We start from the raw sequence: 21127 nt of genomic DNA on the forward strand, positions 1-21127 counted from the left end.
GGCACCACTTGACTAGAAAGGGCTGTACTGGGTATCTGTGCATGGGGACACAAGCAGGTCTCTGTGTGGAGAATCTGGGTGGGGCTGCCCCATGCTGCACTCAGCCAGTTCCACAGCAGCCACATGCCCAGCCACAGTGGAGGCCATATGGCTGCTGCACAAACAGCTGAACAGCCATCCTCAACATCACAATGGGCCTCACCCCATGATGGCCCTCATTGGGTGAGGGTGGCCTTTTGTGATGTCACCTAGTGATGCACATCACCGATGATGGATCCATCTAGCAATAGATTATGAGGACACCGAAGACCTGGCGTCCCTCGCTGGTTATATCCGGACATCCCACCTAGCCAGTGCCAAACTCCAGGCAAGCAAGTTTGTGAGCACACGTGTCTGAGACTATCTTGCTGCTGTGTAAACACCGTGGTCCTAGGCTGCTGTGTGCTAGGCCAGCAAAATCTGCCCGTGGGCACAGCAGGGAGGTTTTTCTGCATTTTTGCTACAGACTTGCTGCTCCCCCCATCCCTCCTCCTCTTTTATTTGCTACTTGACTTTCCTACTTCTCTACTTCTTTACATTTTTCTGTGATGTTAGTTTCACCTTTTTGCCCGTCTGGGCTACAGGAAAGCTCCACACCAGGGCCCTGTCAGGGAAGCCCCTCGGTAGCTCTCCTGTTTTTCCCATAGTTTTTGTAGCCACCAACATGGAGGGACCATGGGTGGGCACCTGGAGGCCTCATCCCCGACGTGGCCCCATTCTGGCAGAATTCAGCACTCCAGGACCTAAATACTGGATCCCTGGGACAACAGGTAAACCAACGATCATGGGGAGGTGTGGGGGAGGCACAGCACATCTGCTGTTTCCACTTAGAAACTGCCTTTCATTGTGCAGTTGCAGGCAGATGTCCTTTCACAGGCTTTTTTTCCCAGGTCATGCGTCTCACGATCCCACCAGATACAAAGCCCCTGCATACACATTTAGAGGGGCCAAAGGTCTAGTTGCAGAAAGCTGCTCTCCAGGTCCTCGATACTTCATCCATCCCTCCATCACCAAGATTGGGAAATATGTGCCTCCATCAGCACACCTGACCGGACGTCCCAAAACCAAGTCTGAGGTCACCCCTGGACCTAGTGAGTACCGTTTCTGCAGCCCTTCTTCCAGGCCTTACTGTTGTCCTGTGCCGCAAAACCACCTCTGAATGGGCTTCAGAGGGTTCCACACAGGAAACAAACACCTCCTCCTGACCTCTCCTCTTTGGCTTGCAGTTAGGTATCCAGCTTCACTGCTTTTCTCGGCTTTTCCTCTCTCTCAGGTGACTATTCCACAGAAAAGGCTGACAAACATGTCTACTCTAATGCACCAGTACAGTCCATGGTCTTCCGGCACAAGCTCAGTGATGCTCTCCAAACACCAGGTATGGAAACTTGGGGAAACAGACTCTCTGCCTATGTGTCCTCCAGAGAACATCTGCTGCACAGCTTCTTCAACAGGCCTAGCAAGAAGCCTAGATGACAGGATGTAGCATGCTCTTGACAAGCTTCTTGCTGTCCAGGAGCACCAACTTCTCCCATCTCACAGAAGAACCAGCACTCTGGCTTTGAATGGCCAATGTATGCCACGTGCAACAGAAGGCAGAGTCACTGGGAGGAGGGACAGGATACCCATCCTGCTTATCAGAGCTGGTTTGGTAGACTGATTCTCTCCTACCTAGGTATTGCTCCCTTTCCCACAGGACTCACCCATGCTCTCTTCCCATTCCCTTTCCAGGTCCTGGCGCCTACACCCTTCCCAGGCTGCTGGGACCCCACACAGTCTACACCCATGCCGAGCCATGCTACTCCATGAGATGGAAGAGTATGTACAACAGCTGTTTTCAAGACCTGGCCAAGGTGAGCTGTGCTTCTCTGCTCTCTTGCAGCAGCAGCGGAAGCTCAGCTGCTCTCTTTAGGGCAGCAGGGCTCCAGTGGCTGCTGCAGCCCCGTGTAACACACTCTTCCCTGCACCTGCAGCAAAGCCTGAGAAGCCATGGGGCCCCGGGCTCTCTGCTCCTACCAGCAACACTGACACCTGCAGTCCCTCGCTTTCCAACACTAACAGCTTTGGTGGGGCACAGCTCATTGGCACTAACAGCAATCTCCCTTCTCCTCTGGGAAATCTGTCTCTGCAGGAGAACAGGAGGTGCCCTCCTTCCCAAGGTTCTGTGCCTCCCACACCACTTCTCTATCCAGCCACCTAGAGCAGTGCAGCCCACATGGGGGCTCGGCAAAAATCAACACTGTTTTTTCTACCCATCAACCTCCCTGCTTCTCTTACAGACACCAGGTCCTGCGGCATTCTCCAAGGTGGAACTGGATGTCTACAAAAAGAGGGCTCCCAAGTACACAATGGGACTAAAAACTACACTTACTGACAAGACCCTGCGTCCAGGGCCAGCAGACTACAGCGTGGGAAAAGTAAGGCAACATGTCCACAAATGTGTTATGCTGGTTGACCTTCACTTGAGGACAAGTCTGGAGAACAAGGCATCACTGTCACACTTATTTTTTCACACTTTCCCCTTCCAGGTGACGCTGATCAAGGCCCGGGAACCTGCTTACACTTTCGGACTTCGTCATTCCCTCTACAAAGCTGCTTTATTACCTCGGATGCCTCCTGAATAAAACCAGATACCTCCAAAGATCTTTTCTGTTTACCCTCTGCTGCAGGGATGCATGGGTGTGCTTGGGTGGGGACCATTGGTTCTCTCCTTTTCATGTCTATGCCTCAGCCAAAACACAGCAAGGTGAGGGCGAGGGGAGAACAGTGAGGTAACAGAGTGAGCAAGACTGACACCTCCAACAGCACTGTTTCACCTGACCAGAGCAAAGCACTGTGCTGTGAAAGCATTCCAGCGCCACCTTGTACGCTTTCATCCTAGGGCTAAACATCCCACAGGTGTAGGTTGGCCCCCAAGGGCACAGCCCTTCTCAGCATCCTCCTTTACAGTGCACATGGGTGGCATCTGCGCACCAGGGTGCACCCAGAAACACAGCTGCTCTGCATCACCTCTTGACACGGGCAGGGCCTCATTTCCACAGGCAAGTCGCCGGAACACCAACAGCTATGGAGAAAGAATCATTACACTCAGTCTGAAAATGCAAGAGCCCAGATGGCAAGGGACCTTGGAAGGTCCATCCAGCCTTTGTGTGAGAAAGGCAGCCCGGAGGAGAATATCTAGCACCCAGCCAACTGCAACTTGATTGCCCCCAGCGATGGGATTCTACTGCATCTCTGGGGAGCTGTTCTTCCCTTCTGGCTAAGTGGTGATAACAAAACGATTCTCTCCTGGTTTCTAGGCAAAGGGGTGAGAATTGGAGCGGGCAGTTCTCATAGGCCCTCCGAGGCAGGAGCCTGTCCCAGCTTCATGGTCAGCAGTTCATTCCAGACTCAGCCCAGTGACCAAATCCCTGTCCTCAGGCACCACTTGACTAGAAAGGGCTGTACTGGGTATCTGTGCATGGGGACACAAGCAGGTCTCTGTGTGGAGGATCTGGGGCTGCCCCATGCTGCACTCAGCCAGTTCCACGGCAGCCCAATGCCCAGCCACAGCAGAGCCCCTTAGGCAATATGGCTGCTGCACAAACATCTGAATGGTTAGTCCGAAGATGGTGCCAGCAGTGTCTGGGAGCCCATTCATCTGACGGAAGGGTAGGTGTGACAGCGGGAGGCAATAAGCAAAGTTCCCAGGATCGCGATACTCAATCCCCACTGTGTCCTCAGTGAACGGACATCCCCCATAGCTTTTGGAGGGCACTGCTGGAGGAGGGACACAGTCTTTCAGGGAGCTGTGACAGTGGAACCCATGCTAGAGTGGACCCAGGCAGCGCCTGAGCATGGCTCCAGGCAGGAGCTGCCAGCGGTGGGGTGCAACTCCCATGGGGAAAGGAGAGTGGGCAGGTAGTTTTTTTATTTTCTCACTATCTGAATAAATAGCAGTAAATTACACTAATTTTCCCCAGCCGAGTCCATTTCACGCATCGTTATCTCCATTGACGAGCTTTTCCACATTATTTTCCACCCCTGCCCTCCTGCTGAAGATGGGCCTTGGAAGACCTTTACTGCCGGTGTCTCCTCACAGTGAAACCCAGAGCAGATGTTTTCCTTCTCGGGTGCCCTTGTCTTTGAGTTGAAATGCCTTTGGTTAATGGAAGTATTTTAACTAAAATTATATCAAGATCTAGGTGAATTAAAAGGAGCAGAGCAAAAAAAAGTTAGAATAGTAAGAAACAATAAAAGCTGCTATTGCAAAGGACGGACAGAATGTAGCACCCCAGCCCCAGAATTGCAAGCTCATCTGCGGGTTTTACTTTTAAAAATATACAGGGTTCTTTAATACCTTGAGATAGCGTAAAGAGAATAAGCCACACACTTTTTCTCAGTAAGTGTCTTTACTGATAATTTAGGGGAGAAAATACGAGAACTTGGCAAAAGTTCAAGAGGGTAGCATACAATCAAACAAAGCATTCCACCAAAGTACTGACCCAGTGCATCACAACCCTCACAATTTAGCAAGATCAAATCCCACTAACTTTAAGATACATAAAACATCAAGGAGCAAAGAAAGAGAAGAAAAAGCAAGGAGAGAAGAGAGAGAGAAAGATTATAATACAGCTACCACTGGATCCTTGTGGAAGTCCAGCTCTCACATGTCTAGACAGCAGGGCCATGACTGTGTGGAGAGCATATGCCTTTGGTTTTATCTGCTCTTGTCCTTATGGCCACCCCCTGTCTCAGGTGGGACCTCCAGCCCACTGGCCATTCTGGGGCTCCAGACCAAGGTGAGGGGCAATGTTCTCACTGTCCCTGACAATCTGAGACTGGGTTAGGGGCTCCAGGAGGTGTGGTGTGTTGAAGCTTTCCCAGGCTGCCTTTGACTGGCAGCTGCTCTGGGGTTTCTCTGTGTGTGCTCCAGGGGCCTGCTATGAGGGATAGCGTCCCATGTCACCTCCATGAGGTTCCACTCAACCCCTCCCCCCTCCACACACACACATCCCCAAGCTGGTTCTGACCCAATGATATAATCTAATGCCTCACACAGAGGGAAATGAAGCTTGGGTTAACATACTGGATGTGCAGTCCTTTGTGGTACAGGAAAATGTTAGAAATTGTTTTTTTAATTTACAAAAGAAATTTTGCTTTACTAGTATTTAGTAAATGGATTGACACAGGCAATCTTGCTGTGGTCCATATATATGAAATTCCTGCATCACACGTGGTACAAGAGATGTCCCGAGTGCAAGAGTGGGAGCCACACAACCCAGAGAGGGTGAGAGCCTCTCTGTGTTTGGCATATTGCAATATATTGCAGTTCACATGTGCCCAGTCATCTGCATTTATGGTGGGCTTTTTGTCTGATTTTGTGTGGTTTTATTACCTAGTGTTAACAAAACCATAAATGCATGAAAGGCTTTAAAATTTCCCTGAACAGAAATTGCACATTGCAGATCATACTCAACCTATTTCAAACAACTTGCGTCCTTGGGCACCACTGGCCTAGAAAGGACTGTGCTGTGTCTGTGCATGTCTCGTTGCTCACACATCCTCATCATGGAACAGTTCATCAGCCCGGGACCCAAGTACTCAATTCCCCCAGACAGTAGGTAAACCGAACATCATGGGGTGGGGGAGGGGGATATCCTTGACTGTCCCCATGTACCTGCACTGATGATGCATAAGGTATATATCTGTACCCAGAACTTAAAAGATGTCCTCTTAATATGTGATCCCCTAGCCCCACTTTTGTGTGTCCTCATGTCCTACCTGCACTCACAGATGAGGTCGATGACACTGCTCTTTGGGAACAATGTTGAGGCAGCGGTGGACAGCATTTGTTGGTTTGTACAGATTTTGTACCCCCAACAGTAAAGTGTGCTTGTCTTTTCTGGAAGAAAGGCTGGAGAAGTGGTACTCACTTGGTCCAGGGGTGGCATTGGTCTTGATCTTGGGACATCTGCAGATGTGTAGTGCTGGATCCACATCCTTCCTATTCTTGTTGATGCAGGGATGGATGTAGTACTGGGGACCTGCAGAGCAGCTGTCTGCAATGGGACATTTGGCCCTTTGCAATGTGTGAAATTTCTACGGTTTCTCAGTAGAAGCAACAGATGCGCTGTGACTCTTTCCAGCCCCAAGTCCTGCCCCTGTGATTCTTGGTTTACCTGTCATCTCAGGGATTATGTACTTGAATCCCAGGGTGGTGATGTGGCCACATGGATGATGAGGCCTTCAGGTACCAGCCCAGGCTCCATCCATGTTGGTGGCTACAAAGCCTATGGGAAGAACAGGAGAGTTGCTAAGGAACTTCCCTGACAGGGGCCCAGTGTGGAGCCTCCCCGTAGCCCAGAGGGGAAAGAAATTTAAACTATTATTACAGAAGAAATGAAGAAGAAGCAGAGGAGGAGAACAGCAGGAAGATTAAGTAGTAGATGATGAAGGAGGAGGAGAAAGGATGGTGGAGAAGGGAGCAGAAAGTTTGTAGAACAAGCTGTCTCCTGTGTGCTCAGGCAGTGCTTGTAGGGCTGGCAAGGAGCAGCCTGGCACCGCAGCGCTGCCAGGCCCAGTGCCACACACGGAGCTTGCTCTGACAGGTCTTCTCCTATCTTTCTCCTCTAGACAGAAGGCTCAAGGGTGTTCCCCTCTGCTCAGCACCCATTAGGCCTCATTCAGCACTATGTCCTCTTTGGGGTCCCAGAGATAGGCTGACAAACTTTAGGGGCTCAGAGGAGGCAAGGATTGTCTGTGTGGCGGGGGCTGGTTCAGCACAGAGCAGAGAAGGCCTTGGTGCACCTCACAGCATGACATGGTGCCTATGGGTATGACACCTAAATACGTTTTGCCCTTGAAAAAACAACAAACAGACCTTGATGAGGTCTGCAAGGCAGAAACATGCAATGAGGGGAAAAAAAATATGATTTTTTTGTTAATCCAACAGCCATATGTTCTTGTACTGTTGGGTCGCACAATAATACAAATTCACATTTGAACACCTCAGATTTCTGCTTCATGTCTTATTTTCAGTGGTCCCTTAATCTATGTTTTTTCTTGGGGAGGGTGATTTGGGCCTAATGTTTGTAAGCAGAATTTGCTGCTGAGGGTAACGTTCAGGAACAACTCTGTGGTGCCACCTTTGGGAGCTTAAGCATGCAAATAAAGGCAAGAGAGGCCTTTCCCTAGAATGCAGAAGAAACTGAGCAGACTTTCCTGTGTGCACTCTCAAGGCACACAAGAAAAGCTGGATGCCAGCCACAGACATATAATGTTTTCAAATTTCTCCCTGGTAAGTAAATATAGATAAATTCTCCATACATTGTAACTGCCAGTGTGTTTAGCAATTATTGAAAATGCTGGTGAGTCTGATAAGTTATTTTCATGTTTAAGTTTGCATCTTAGTTTTAGGGAACAGTTATCGAAGGGAAATTTGTCAGAAACATTAGCAAGAGTGTTATTATATTAGTCTTAATGATGGGAAAGCAAGCAGCATGTGTGCTCTAAGACACTGAATCTCAACCAGCCAAATGGCAAGGATTGGCCTGAAATAACTAACTCTCCTCTTGAGACTGTGACATGCTATCGATTTGTGTTGCTGAGTTGTCTCAGCATTAACTTGAATAATTAAAAAATTTCCATAATGAAAGGTTTTTTATGGTTAGAAAATCCGAAGTGGCTGCTCTCTCTGAGAGAAGCCTGTGTAGTTCACTTGTTATGGATATGTTTGTTCTGTAAAAGTTTATAGAGGAGAATCTCAGCTCTGTTTTGTCTTCTATAGCCTTTTTTTGGACATACATGACCAGAGAGAATTGTTCTCTGTCTAAGGGGATTTCTTTTTTATACTAAAACATGATGAGGTGGTGTATCCACTTTAATATGTTCCTACATTTGGGGATAAAGGATAAGCTAAGATATACACCAGAAAAAAAAATCCCAAACATCCTTATTTCATCCTCATTTTTTCTCTGGAAGGGATTTAAGGACTCTGGCCATCTGGATGTCTGGCAACTCAGTCAGAGCTGTGGCTACTGTGTGTGTGCAGATTAACTGTGTAGCACATGCACAGTAAGTCCAATGTGTCCAGTACACATTAGACCTGCTGCACATGTGCTGCACAGATGGTCTGTGCATACACAGTAAATCAGCTATGTTAAGCCTACTGCGCATATGCAAACCATCTGTGCATTGCACATATGTATATTTTTGCATGGGAAATCCCTAGTCAGAGCATGAAAGGTTGTGGCAGGGAGGAACTCCAGTGGTAGAGAGACCATGAGAGACTCTGACAGTGGCATAAATTAAAACAGCTCCTTGCCTGTTTTCGCTCATGTCTGGGCCAAAGCTGCAACAAATGAGTTCCTCAGAATCAGGAATGTGACTAGCTGCACAACAGTTTTAATCTCTGTAACAATTGGCTGCAGAGAGAATCTGTATCAAAACCATTATAGGCAGTGATTATCAGCTAGAATTGCAGCTATAGTTCATCAGGTAGCTCAAGTGGACAAGGTCTGGTATTTTACTTATCCAATAAAATAGTGGTGCTTATGGTACAGGCCTCAGGGATACGTTTAGCCAATTATCTTTCTTTTATTTCCCAGTAACCCTTTTGCTTCTGTTCTAATATTCAGCTTTTTTACATAAGCTGTTTGAGCCTGACAAGGATGTTTGCTGGTTAGGCACAGCTTACATATATATAGAAAAAAAATATTTCTTCAGTGTGTATGCAAGTTATTGTTTATTATGTTCATGTACATCCTTAAATCTCAGTCCTGAGAGTGACTAATGTGCTCTTTAAACTAAGTCTGCTTTATGTCTGTCTGTAATGAGTTCTATGGAACCAAACTTGAAGATCCCCTTTTTTATGCCACGAAGCAACACTGCTTATGTAACTGATACACTTGAGGGAAGAGGTGCCATATAAAGGTACCTTAACAGGCTTGAGAAGTGGGCCAGTGTGAACCTTATGAAGTTCAACAAGGCCAGGTGCAAGTTCCCACACCTGGATTGGAGTAGTCATCAGTTTCAGTACAGTCTGAGTGCTGAATGGATCGAGACCAGCCCTATGGAGACGGACTTAGGGATACTGGTGGATGAAAAATTAGATATGAGCCAGCAATGTGTGCACGCAGCCTAGAAAGCCAATTTTACCCTGGGCTGCATAAAAAGAAGTATAGTCCTCACCGGGCTCAGACTTTACCACAGTTTAGCCCTTTGCACTGTTGTCTTACCTATCCAGCCCACTCAATGATTTGTTCATTTCCTCCCAAGCTTACCACCAAAACAGTTCAAGCCTTACCCTTCTGAATTTCCAGTCTCAAATTCCCAGTATATATCTCCTTTAACCAGTCATGTTCCTTAACTAATATTCTCTCCCTTTCCTACCTGTCCATGCTTTATGTTACATTTCTGCTTTTGTCCCAGGTTTCTCATTGAAAACTGTCGATAGCTATATGTAGTGAATTTATACCTACTTTTATTCTGAGAAGAGCTGTAACATTCTTGGCCAAAAACTTCCAGATAAAATCAGCCTCAATCAAATACTATCAAGGCCAGGTTTTACAAATATATTAATACAGTAATAACACAACTGTGTAATAAATCATATGGAGTCAATACTTGAAGAGCTGGATTCCACTACTCTGTAAATAAGCCATTGAACCAAAGGGAAATACCTGAATTAATAAAACAGGCAGGACTTTTCTCAAACAGAAACTAGAAGCATATACCTCATAATTGTAATGGTTTTGAAAGAAGATGCTGGAAAAAGTGCAGCAGACAATAAAGTGTGACATACCAAGTGATCTGTCATTCCTAGTTAGAGTTCCAGCTTCAGTAAGCAGCAAGATAGATGGGGCACTAAAAGAAATAAGAAAAAAAAAAAAGGAGAGAAAGAAAGGAACGCTCTAAGGAAAAGAGGATGGGGATAGGGTTAGGAAAATTGTAGATTATTTGAGGCCATCTCCTTGACCCTAGCCTACCCCCAGTGGTGCAACCACTGGTCAGGGTGAAGTAAAGCTGACAATAACTATTCATCATGCTGTAGACTTGAATGTAAAATGAAAACCACAACTATCTCATATGATGCGAGCACGTACAGGAAGAGATTAAATCAATAAAAGATGTTATCCCAAAGCAAAATAGGAATTCTTATTAAATTCAGCTCTTCCTAGAAGAAACTGATTTTTCTACCATTAAGCTACAAACACATGCATGTAATACACCTTCATACCTAGTCAGGTGTGTTGAAATTCTGGAGGAGTTTCTTGACCCACTCCTCCAATTTCTTTTTGTCATTAAGCTGCATAATGTTCCCACGAATAATCTGATTTCAAAGATGAGCAGATAATAGTAATTATTTGCTTTCAGAGACATTGCTTGGAATTCCCATCTTTGTTTATTGCATAAGCTTTATTGGTAAATGTTTTAATTTCTCTGCCTGAATGAAGGAATAAAAAAAATATCATCCTTAGAATACCTGCCATTTCTTCCTGCAAAAGCTGCTTTCTTGAAAGATAGAAGTACAGCAGGTAACAGATTATAGTCAGGGAATTTCTGCAGCTGGGCTGACACATGAAAGTAAATGTTCTCCCCTGAATTACAGGGATAATGTCAGTAAATGCAGAAAAAGAATTCCTTTAAAAAAATCCCAACCCAAACGAAACAAAAAACCACCTCTGTTCTTCCTCCTGTTTCTTAACATCCCTGAAGGAGGGAAGTTCAACATCAGGTGTCACAGTACCATGGTGTAAATATCTCAAAACAGCCTATTAATCTGGACTAACAGAACACACATTTTTCGAATTTCTCAATGCTGTGCTGCAACTCTGTGCCAGCCCGGGAACAACATAAAAAGAAGGAATATGGTTTGCTTCACTCATGCACGCTTATGCACGCATTCCTTGATTGACCCCTTCGTTCTACAAAGAATGTGACTGTCCACAAATTTATGCTCTTAGTACTGCTCTTAGTACTGATGTACATTAATTAAAAATATCTGCTTAATGTCAGCTTGCTATTTTTAGACCTGCAAAATGGATTATCTATATAGAACTACAGCTTCACTGTTTAAACTGAAATCTGTCTCAGAATAGAATAACTGCAAACTTTATCTTCCTCCCTTTAGCCCTAAAAATAACAATTGTCACAACCAAAGAACACAGCATTACTTCAGTTATTTGTCACAAATCACTTCCCAGACAACAGCTTCAGTTCCTTGTTATAAATGGACAGTGAAAAAGTTAAAGAGTGTCTAAAATAGAAGTGTTGGCCTTTCGATTGACAGGTACCTTAGAACTGCAGTCTGTACAACCTCCTTCCCAAAAGCCATGATGCCCTTCAAAACCTTAAGAAAATTTTTATACTTAATGGAAGTTGTCTAAATAAAACATTGGTGCATGTTGAATTGAAATTGAAAGAATTGATGAATTGCATGTAAATGAGTAATAAATCAATCAGGGTTTGGCATTGGACTGTGGGTGGTGAGCAACTGTATTGTGCATCACTTGATTGGTTGTTTTTCTTAAGTTTTATCTCTCTTTTAATTTACTACTATTATTATATTTTTCTTTGTTTCAATTATTAAATTGTTATCTCAACCTACAAGTTTTACTTTTGATTCTCCTCTCTGTTCCACTGAGAGGGATGTGGGGTGTGGAGTTTGTGAGCAGCTGTGTGGTGCTTAGTTGTCAGCAGGGTTGAGATAAATACAGATCTGACCAGAGTGTGTTAAAACAAATTTGTTATAAACTTTCATTGTACTGGTTTAATAGACATTGGTTACAATGTTGATTTCTTTGCTCTCACAATTACTGTGCTTGTTCTCAGAGTTGTTTTCTGTAACAGCTGTAATACCACGTTTACAGCATGTGTACCCTGTGGTGATGGTTATTGCCCCTAGGGCCTGGGATAAAACTATTACTGTAGGTACTTTCTTGTATCGGCTTATGATATGGTAATGTTACTGGCTGGGGAAACCAACCTGCTGTATGTATTGAGTATTGCAAGCACCTCTGTGCTTTGGGAGTCATCCAGGGAACAATTAATCACACCTTTTCTCCTCAGAGAGATAACCTGTGGGGGAGATACCTTCCTACATCTTTCTTCCTTCCTTCTTTCCTTCCTTCTCCAGGCTGATTACAGGAGCATTTGAGAATTTTAAAGATTTTGAATAACATTTGAATACCCTTGAAACTAGCCTGGTCCTTTTGCTTGGAGCCAGCATGTCACAACATATGGTTCAGGTCTTGTTTATGGTCAGACAGTCAATTAATTAAGAACATCACCAGAGATCTACCCAAAGGCTCAAATAGTTCTGTGTAGTGGGGTGTGTGGAACACTATGGGCAAGTACCTAGAGCAGTGGGCACCTCCAGTGTGTTTGAACCTCACCTCTGAACAAGTGCAGAATCCAGAAAAACTAGTAATGTATTTGGAAAAGGTGTGCTGTCACCCTGGCAATTCCAGAGAGACATGTGCAATATGCCGGGGCTTGGCTCAGGCCTATCAAGCCATATTCAACACTGTTCAGTGCTCTCAGGAGGAAAAAAAAGGTCTCTGGATCTGACAGTAATGTGACAAACACTGCAGCTACTACAACCGCAGAGGCAGGACCTGCAGCTGCTCCAACCCTGGTGACAGTTGCTCAACCAGAGAACCAACATGTACCGGTTTCAGTTGCCTCTGTACAGAAGCAGAAGGAATACTTACAAAAGACACCAAAAGAGCTGTAGTAATGGAGGACAAGAAGGACAAGAGGTCAAGGAAGGTGAAAAGGGTGAAGAGGACAAAGCAGCAGGGCTACCACAAGGGCCATTTTCAGTGCCATTACCAAGGCCATCACAAGGGCCATCAAAGAATAGGAGGAAGAGACAGAAGAGGTAACCAGTACTCGATCCCTATCCTTGAGTGAGTTGCAGGAGATATAAAAAGATTTTAGCTGTCATCCAGGTGAGTGTATTACTGCCTGGCTGCTTCAATGCTGGAATAATGGGGGATAGCAGTTTGTAATTAGAGGGTAAAGAAGCCAAGCAGCTGGGATCACTTGACAAAGTAATGGGAAAAAAGACACGCCCGTAACGATTCATATTACTGGAAGTATACTGCAAAGCATTCTGGGACTTATAGTTCTTTAGGACTCTAGTACAGATGCACATTGAGGTGCTCTAATGTCATTGGTTGAAAGGTCACGTGTTAAAGTTTGAGCTCTGTATTTAAACTGCTGTTCTTGGTAATAAAGCTAATTCAGTTACTGCACATACATGTGAGTACCTGGGTTCATGCCAAACAGATGCCACACACGCCCTTAGCCCCTGAAGGTAACTCCTGTCAAGTGTGTGGGAAAGGTATCCTTGTAAGGAAGATATTCTCTATCATCCAGGCCAATGGACTGCAATAGAGAAAGGTATTGAATACCTTGGAATTAGGTGTGTGAGAGGTGCTTTCTTATGACCCAGACAATGCGCAATTACCCACAGAACTAGAAGTCCTATGCCTACAACCCATCTAGTGGAAATTTGTACAGAGTGCACTAATGGCACATGCCAACACATTGGCAACATTAATGTGGAAAGATGATGTGTCACCAATAGTGGATGAAGTGGCTTGTCAGCTCTGTGAATATAAAGACAATATTTCTTCTTCCCTTGTCTTAACTGTGGAGGAACTACCAGATAAACTGACCTGTGAGTTCTAGCAGTTCAGAGAGGATATGTGCTTCTCCCTGCCTGTATGGGCCTGTATCTTAGCAATTGACAGCAGGCAACCTTTGCTCAAGAGAGAAGATGTAGAAGGCTCACACCATGGGATACCATATGGTTTTGTCTGTGGAACACCCTAGAGACACAGGTGCAAGAATTACAGGGAAAAAAAAATCACAAATGGAGGTTCTTCTAGAAAAGTTGCTGCTCGAGTCTCCAGTGGGAAGTTTCCCAGGCAGAATGGAAGGGTTGATTATACTAGTGACTCTATGGAAAGAAGTTTTAGTCCATTTCTACAGGAATTAAGTGGAGAATCTTATGATCAGTGTTAGAGGGGCCCTACCTCCAGCCAGGTGAAGGAGAGAGCTGACTGGGTTTACTGGACTGTGTGGATTCAATGGCCTGGCACAGCAGCTCCAGCAGATTACAAGGCTTTAAGTAGATATCAGTGTACAGTGTACCCTGATGCGATCAAGCTATGCAGAGGCAGAATCCATTTGTATTTCTGGAGTGACAGGGGGATCCCAACAGCTGACTGTATTGGAGCCTGAAATTAGCCTAATTGAGAATGAGGGGCAAAAGCACCCTCTTGTGACTGGCCCAGAGTCTCTGTGCGTCCTTGGCACAGACTGTCTCAGGAGACCATGTTTCAAGGACCCAAAAAGGTATCAATGGATTTTTGGCATACCTGCCCTGGAAACAGAAAATTAAACAGTTGTCTACCTTGCCTGGTCTCTTGGATGACCCTTGTGTTGTGGGGCTGCTGAAGGTTGAAAACAGCAGGTGCAGATTGCTACCACAGGAGCAGTATTTCATCAGCTGAGACTCTGTGATTCCCATCCATAAAGTAATCCATTGACTGGAGACCCAAGGAGTGACCAGCAGGACCCATTCACCCTTTAATAGCCTTATATGGCCAGTGTGAAAATCTAACAGGGAATGGAGACTAACAGTAGATTATCATGGCCTGAATGAAGTCATGCTGCTTCTGAGTGCTGCCATACCAGACATACTGGAACTTCAACATGAGCTGGAATCAAAGGCAACCAAGTGGTGTTCCACCATTGATATTGCTAGTGAGTTTTTCTCAGTCCCTTTGGTGACAGAGTGCAGGCTACAGTTTGCTTTCACTTGAAGGGATGTTCAGTATGCCTGTAACCAACCTCAGCCCAACCATCAGCCATGGACTGATTCAGACTGTAGTGGAACAGGGTGAAGCTCTGGAAAACTTGCAATACATTGATGATATCATCATGTGAGGCAATATAACAGAAGTTTTTGAGAAAGGGAAGAAAACAACCCAAATCCTTCTGAAAGCTGGTTTTGTTATAAAATAAAGGGACCTGCACAGAAGATCCAGTTTCTAGGAATAAATTGGCAAGATGGATGTCACCAGGTCCCAGTGGATGTGATTAACAAGGTAACAGAAATGTTGTTACCAACTAGGAAGAAAAAAGTACAAGCTTTCTTAGGCATTTTGGGATTTTGGAGAACATGCATCACAAATTGCAGTCTGATTGTAAGGCCTCTCTATCAAGTGACCCAGAAGAAGAATGATTTCAAATGGGACCCTGAGCAATTCCAGGTCTGTGAACAAAAATCAGGAAATAGTTCATGCAGTAGCCCTTGGTCCCTGTCTGAACAGGGTAAGATGTAAAAAATGCGGTCTATGCGGCAGCTCAGGAGAATGGTCCTATCTGGAGCCTCCGGCAGAAAGTACCAGGGAAGATTCGAGGTTGACGCTTAAGTTTTTGGAGTTGGGAATACAGAGTATCTGAAATCTGTTATATGCCAACTGAAAAGAAGATACTGGCAGCTTATGGAGGGGCTCGAGTTGTTTCAGAAGTGCCAGCTCCTCCTGACAACCTGGTTACCTGTGCTGGGTTGGATGTTCAAAGGGAGGGTCTTCTCTACATACCATGCAACTGATGCTATGTGGAATAAGTAGGTTGTGCTGATCACACACTGAGCTTGGATAGGAAGTCACAGTCATCCAGGAATCTTAGAAGTGGTGATGGACTAGCCAGAAGGCAAAGATTCTGAAATGACACTAGAGGAGGAGGTAATGTGCTGAAGAAGCTCCACTACATAAAAGTAAGTAGAAAGTGAGAGGCAATATGCCTTGTTCACTGATGTATTCTGCTGTCTTCTGAGGAAGCGTCAGAGATGGAAAGCAGCTGTAAGGAGTCTTCTATGTCAAGTCATAGAAACTGCTGAAGGAGAAGGTGAAATGACTCAGTTTGCAGAGGCGAAAGCCATATAGTGGTCTTTAGACATTGCTGAATGTGAAAAATGACCAATACTTTATACCAATTCATGGATGCCAGAAAATGCCCTGGAGGACTGGTTGCAACAACAAAAGCAGAATAACTGGCAGTGTATTGGTAAACTCATCTGGGCTGCTGCATTGTGGCAAGACATTCCTGCCTGGGTGGAGAACCTGGTTGTGAATGTACATCATGTAGATGCTCATGACCCAAGGCAGCATTTCTAGATTGAAGGCTTTGGAAACTCTGACTTCTCTGTGGTTCTAACCTTACATATACTAATAAATTAAACAGGGCTGGAGCACATGTTTGGGCATTGTTCAGCAATCATCCATGCTTTTTAATTGTGAGCAAGATTCCTTGCATGGTTTTAGTCCAAGACAACTGCACTTTCCTAGTCAGTATCTGTGCAAGGTGCTGGAATGACAATAGGCAGGGAACAGAAAGTGTGCTGGGCATTGTGGTGGATTAAAAATCGTCATGGTAGAACAGAGGGAAAGAGTTTGGTTTTGTAAACACACACCATGTCATTTGATTTAAGAGCCAGAGAATGGTGGTTTAAAGGTTTGGTTTAGTAATGTGTTGTAGCCTCAAGGTATCCCACTACATCTAGATTTTACAGTTTGCCTGTCAAGTTTTGCAGGTGTTGTGGTTTAACCAAAACCAGGATGTAGGTTTCCAGGATTTGCAGCTCTGGACTGGGTTTGCCAAAGGGCTGCCACAGATTTAGGACAGAATATTTCACTATCTTGGGCTAGATCGCCCGTACTGAAAGTACTTCATGTAACAGAGTTGTCCTAGGGCCATGCTAATCCAACATTTCAAATATGTTCTTGTTTTCCATATCAAGTATGACCCAACTGATGCTCTGTGAAATGGTATTGTGTCAATTTTCTTTTATTTATATTGGAGTTTATTAAGTTTATTTTTTCATTGCAAAGCATGAAGTTCACAGTTTTGTGTTAATGTGTAAGGGCTCTTTTTTTATGGGATGTACATGAAGCATCTTATTTTCATAAACCTCAGGATGCTACACCAATTCCTATGAAGACTTTCACACCTGTCACATAAGATGTTTATCTTAGGGATGAGAATGAAACTATATAAATTAGAAAGGTTTGGACAGAGGTTTGGTTGCCCTTCTACCTGCCTTCTTCATTTTCAAAAAATAAACCAAACAAAAATAAACCACTGGAAGATTCAAATTCAGTTAAGCAAAAGAAACTCAAGGTTTGTATCTCTATAGCATTTTTCTTATGCAAATACACATTCATGTTTATAATATATTACCCAAGGAAAATATCTGGATATCTTTTTCATTAATCTCATCATTCTTTCTACTGAAGGCCTGAATTTTGGACAGTACGATGAAGCTTTTCGATGTAGTATTTTAAGACTCAGAAATCCCTAACTTGTGTGTCTCAGTCAGTCCTGGTAACCTTAGTGTTGATGAGATATAGTGGTAATACTACTATGTGGTTCCAATCCATGGTTACCTTTTTCCCAAGGCTGTGTAAATAGGATCATAAGCACATCATGAGAACACAATATTTGCTGTGGCTTTCAAATGCATTTCAGATCTATAATACACAACATATTCATCTGGCAGAACTTTAGGCTAAGGCCATTTGTCTGGCATGTAGCAAGTTCTCTGTAATATTTGTTCATCTTCAGTGGAAGATTGCCAGAGTGCTTTCTTAGTAATGGAGTTAGGTAACACACTAGGAATGTGTAAAATCATATCCCAAGGCATTATTTCATACAATATCTCTAGTAAGACTCTGAGAAATCTAGATAGCATGAGAGCTGTTTTCCATGAGAGAAATGGTAGTCTATCACATTCACAGACTCAAGAACCCTGCGTATGAACATTGATATGATTAGGTGCATTAATTGTACAGTGTTCAAAATGTAAAATGAGTGGTAGATCCCACAGGTGTGCTCTTCACTGCCCCCCTATTTGAATTTATCCAAAGACTTTTTCTTTATGTCAGAAAATTTTTAGTCAGCTACTGGACTCTGCCTCACCTGATTTTTCATGAGTGGAAAATGAGTAACAAAACCTGTTTAAATAGTTGTGACTTGGTTAGCACACAGCCAGGGTGTAACTGGAAACAATAGTTGAACAGTGGAAGGTGTTCTGAGATGTTCAGGCCAAACTGTGTTTATTCCTCTTTAAGACAATTTCCTGTAATGGAGGACTAATGCTTCCAACATGTTGGCACATTGTTTGGGCTATAAGTAGAAAATAGAATTTAAAGTATCCAAGTTTGCTTCTTTTGTTCATGCTGCCGTTATAGCAGCTTTCAGAGATACAGAGAAATAAAAGGTAGGATTCCTGAGAAGACCTTGAATAGATCCTTTTGATGTTTTCTCCTAGGCAAGGCATTTGAATTTGCAAGTGAATGTTTGTTGTTTTTGGAAAAAAATTGTTAATTATTTTTTCCAGTTTTAAATAAATGAATTTTTAAAAAATTACAAAAGTTAGTTATGATTCAAAGTCCTGAAGGATCGTTTATGTTCTCACAATGACTTAATTTCATTATTTGAAGTTCTGTAATGGCAACTGAAAGTGATGCAGTCCTAAGGCAGTGTTTCACAAATGATTTTGTGTTGCCTCCACTTTCAAAGGATCTTCCATTCCCAATCAAACCAGATATAAGGCGTGCTACTTACTTTTCAGAAAATAGGGCGAGATAGACAATTGCCTCATAAATCAAAAAATCCTAGAACTTTATTTCAGGCCATATGGGAATTTATCTTGTGATAATGACCACTGAAGTAAAAGAACTAGTCTTTCTAAAAAATAGCAATTTTCTTTTTCCAAAGATTAGCTTGGCGTTTTTGAAAATAATATACCATACAATTTGTCTTTAAAAAGGAGAGGAAAAAAGTATGATGAAGTTGGACATAACCTGTGAAATTAAAAGAAGCTAGGAGGGCAGAGTTGAAGTATTAAACTGTCTCCTTAAAAAAAGATACTTTGAACAAATGTCAAATATAAACTATGCTTACAGGCATTTAAACTCACTAGCAGATGCTGACATGATAGACTGTTATTTTTGCTGCTGTAGTCAACACAGGAACAAATTACCATGGTGCTCTACATCTTTGATTCCTATTCTTTACTTTGGTGTTGATTAGGGTTTAAGCTCCCTGGGCCTCAGCTCTTAGTAATTTTATATTAATTCATAGCTTCTTCCTCAGTCCTTTTGTAAGTTTAATTTGATATTATGTTAGGTGAAATTTGCTTTATGATAATAGTGGTAATAAAGACTGATGGCGTCTTTACTTAATGGAGCTATTTTGTGAATCTGTATAAAGCTTTTCTCATTCTGCCAAGAGCAGAGCATCTGTGATTATTACAGTGTAGTTTAAAGCAGAGATTTGAGACAGAGAGACAAGTTCTGCTTTTGACTGCCTAAGTGAACCTTTCTTTCTTTTCATTAGAAGTCACATGTCTGCAGTGGAAAACAGTATTTGACCCCACAACACTGAGGCTGACCATCAGGGCCAAAACAAGAAGTTACTTGGAGAGGAACCATGTATTAGTTAGTTCTTTTTTTCAAGATGTATTGAGCTTTAAGCTGTAATTACTATTTTCAGGTATTCTTTTGCAGTTTTCACCCAATAACAACATTTCTAATTCTATAAAATTTTGTTTAAGTGCATTCTAATCTACACTTCTCAGGAGTGCAGTGGGAACTCAGAACTCAGGGAAGGATACTGTAACTCTCTAGGCTAGAGTTTATCTGGGGAAGGAGGTTTAAAGATATTTAAAAATGTGTTAGGAAGTCTTCACTATAGATACAAATTTTCATTGTATCTCATCTAGGATAATATTATTCTATCCTAGAAATCTGTAATCCTAGACACCTGTAATATCCTAGACAGTGATTCAAAACACAATATGAGCATCCCTAGCAATGTCAATTGAATGATCTGATGTGTCACTTTGTGCTATAATCTGTGCTAGCTCATTTTCCTCATCATTTTACTGATGTTATTTTCTAAACTGAACATTAACAGTAAAATTAATATTGACCAGTATATTTAATGATATATTATTTTCCTATATTCATAATACATTATGAAAACAAAGTATATTAGACTTAAAAATAAACAAGCAAGACTTGACTCTCCCAGAACAATTAAAATATCTTATAGACACATCACTAAAATCTCTAGAATTAAAAGTATATATATTCACATCATTCCTTCTGATGTGGTTTTTTTTTCATTCAAGTAAAAAGAACTTCCTTAGATACAGGTTGAATACTAAACAGAAAAAGAAAGTAAGGTGATATTTTTAAGGTATCAATCTTTTTTTGTAAGCTTTGTTTAGGTGAAAGAGATTTGTAACTGCACTAAGACAACCAACCATTTAGTGAGGAATCTTCCAAGTTTTCTCTGTGATATAGAAAATCGTATTCGATGGGGCTTTGTCCTCCCTATTTGTAGTCCTTTTCACGAGAAATCATGTCATTGCTTATGGCATTAGGTAGTGGCGAACATGGCTTTATGTCACAGAAGGCCAGGATAAACAAGAGAACTTGACCTAGCTTTTTTCGCTTTGCTGTGCTCCTCTTTTTTTTTTTTTCTTCCCCAGAATCTTTGTGCTAAATGGATTGAAGTAGATTTGGTTTGTACTTCTCAGAGAGGATTCAATGTGACATGTTATGGGAAGCTCTGGCAGAAATATGTGGTAAGTAGGTCACAACAGCTATGTTGATTAGCATATTGGTGATTTAAAACCACAATATCAGTTATAGAGTGGCAGACGAATAACATAAAATTCTGCGTATTTGTTGGGAGAAGGAATTTTTCCAGCATGAGACCAAGCTGAGTAACCATGCTGTACTAGCAATATATTTATTTTTCTTAAAACCCTAACCCCCTCATGAAATGTTTTTAGCCCTCAGCTTAGCCTGAGGCCAAATCCAAGGAAAGTAGCCTAAAGCTCATGATGAATGTTTACTGACTTTTGTGGTCAGTGTTTCTCAGGAGTAAATTGTAAAGAGCATATGAGCTGCACTTTATGTTTCCAGCTTCAGGCTGTGGAAAGGAGTTGGAGGAAGGGTATGCCATTTAAAATTACCCCAAATTATGTTCACAAAATATGCTTCACCTTTTCACAGCT

General features: G+C 42.9%; 1 protein-coding gene across 1 annotated transcript; it reads left to right on the top strand.

Moving 5' to 3' along the window:
* Positions 1-262: 262 nt before the first annotated feature.
* On the top strand, positions 263-2677 carry LOC103758797 (outer dense fiber protein 3). The gene is made up of 6 exons (XM_008925089.3): positions 263-809; positions 930-1130; positions 1313-1414; positions 1768-1889; positions 2316-2453; positions 2565-2677. The coding sequence occupies exons 1-6, from the start codon at positions 704-706 to the stop codon at positions 2658-2660; spliced, it is 765 nt and encodes a 254-aa protein (XP_008923337.1). The 5' UTR covers positions 263-703; the 3' UTR covers positions 2661-2677.
* Positions 2678-21127: the final 18450 nt, after the last annotated feature.

The sequence above is a fragment of the Manacus vitellinus genome, unplaced genomic scaffold (genome assembly GCF_001715985.3).
Source record: "Manacus vitellinus isolate BGI_N305 unplaced genomic scaffold, ASM171598v3 scaffold_6_pilon, whole genome shotgun sequence".
In the NCBI taxonomy this organism is placed as follows: Eukaryota; Metazoa; Chordata; class Aves; order Passeriformes; family Pipridae; genus Manacus; species Manacus vitellinus.